This window comes from Heterocephalus glaber, unplaced genomic scaffold, assembly GCF_053883595.1.
Source record: "Heterocephalus glaber isolate CG9 unplaced genomic scaffold, H.glaber_assembly_v1.0 deba00001497, whole genome shotgun sequence".
Lineage (NCBI taxonomy): Eukaryota > Metazoa > Chordata > Mammalia > Rodentia > Bathyergidae > Heterocephalus > Heterocephalus glaber.
In genome coordinates this window covers 50980670-50982245 of record NW_028258320.1, presented here as the reverse complement: position 1 = coordinate 50982245, position 1576 = coordinate 50980670, and the positions used below count along the sequence as shown (strand labels likewise).

General features: G+C 49.6%; 1 protein-coding gene across 1 annotated transcript; it reads left to right on the top strand.

Moving 5' to 3' along the window:
- Window positions 1-591: 591 nt before the first annotated feature.
- LOC101723526 (olfactory receptor 13G1-like) lies at window positions 592-1518 on the top strand. Its single transcript, XM_004838986.2, has one exon. The coding sequence runs from the start codon at window positions 592-594 to the stop codon at window positions 1516-1518; it is 927 nt and encodes a 308-aa protein (XP_004839043.2).
- The last annotated feature ends 58 nt before the right edge of the window (window positions 1519-1576 follow it).

Sequence of the window (1576 nt, the reverse complement as noted above, 5' to 3'; positions counted from 1 at the left end):
TATTCACAAGGAGCAAATTCATGCCTGTGTGTCAATAATCTGACACAGGCTTCAGTCTCTGAGTGTCAGTCCCCATAGGACTACATTGCGCACTTGCAGATGACATAGACAAATGGGGAGATCATGTCTCCAAGAGGGTGGTACAAGCAGTTGTCAGCAGAGCACACACTTCGATCTCCCCAGCTGACTGCTCAGCCCCATAGCAGATTTGACCTTTTCATCCCACCTTCCTCTCCAGCTGCCCCCATCACAGGGAAAGTTCCCTGGAACTCGACTGTTCTCTGCCTCTGCAGAACCTTGTGGCTTCTGGATGGGTTGCTCCATTTGTGTAGGGACCTGTTCCCAGTGTGAGCCTATTTTTCCTGACCTATTTTCGCTGCATGATCTATACCCAGTTTGCCCTTTACTTTAATGAGCATTTTAATTGTGGCTGGAAACTTTAAAGTCATTATTTCCCTTCCCAGAATGGGTTATTTATTTTATGGAATTTACCAATTTTTATTAATTTATTAATTAACTTGAAAAAATATATCTGTTCTCTTCTTGAGGGGGACACTCACACATCCTGTTTAGGCCTGACCAGCACTGCCCATGGCAGCTGGGAATCAGTCATTCGTGACCATGTTCATCCTGCAAAGATTCACAGATGACCCCTGGCTCCAGGCAGCCCTCTTCAGCTTCTTCTTTACCCTGCTTATGCTGGCCCTGATGGGCAATGGCCTGATCATCATGGCCATCTGCTGTAGCCCCAACCTCCACACCCCCATGTACTTCTTCCTTGTCAACCTGGCCCTGATGGATGTCGCCTGCACCTCGACTGTCCTGCCCAAGGTCTTACAGAGCCTGGCGGCTGACAACACCATCTCCTTTGGAGGCTGCCTCTCCCAGATGTTCATCTTCTCCTGGGTCCTGGGCTCTGAGCTGCTGCTCTTCTCTGCCATGGCCTATGACCGCTACCTGGCCATCTGCAGGCCACTGCATTATGGCACCTTGATGAACAGTAGGGTCTGTGTGGCTCTAGCAGCCTTTGTTTGGTCCATGGGGGCTCTCAACTCCTTGATGCTCACCTGCCTGGCCCTGCCACTGTCATTCTGTGGCCCCAATCTTATCACACACTTTTTTTGTGAGATACCATCTGTGCTCCTGCTGTCCTGCAGCCCAACCTTTGTCAATGATGTCATGACCATCATTGCAGACATGTTTCTGACTGGCCTGAACTTTCTGCTGACCATGACTTCCTATAGCTTCATCATCGCCAGCATCTTGCGCATCCACTCGGTGGAGGGCAAGTGGCGTGCCTTCTCCACTTGCTCCTCCCACCTGGTGGTGGTCACTCTATACTACTCCACAGCACTCTACACCTATGTCCGGCCAGCCCTGGGCTCTGCTGGGATTATGGACAAAGCTGTTGCAGTTTTGTATACCACTGTGACTCCCTCTCTCAACCCCCTAATCTATACCTTGAGAAACAAGGAATTCAAAGCATCCCTCAAAAAACTCCTATTTTTCCCTAAATGAATCTGGGAGAGAAAAGGAACTTTGGAAGCAGCAGGAGAAATTCCGTGAGCCTCTGTTA

What these genes read in the sequence shown, in the direction of transcription:
- LOC101723526 (XM_004838986.2), top strand. Translation starts at nt 592, where the DNA reads ATGGCAGCTGGGAATCAGTCATTCGTGACCATGTTCATCCTGCAAAGA.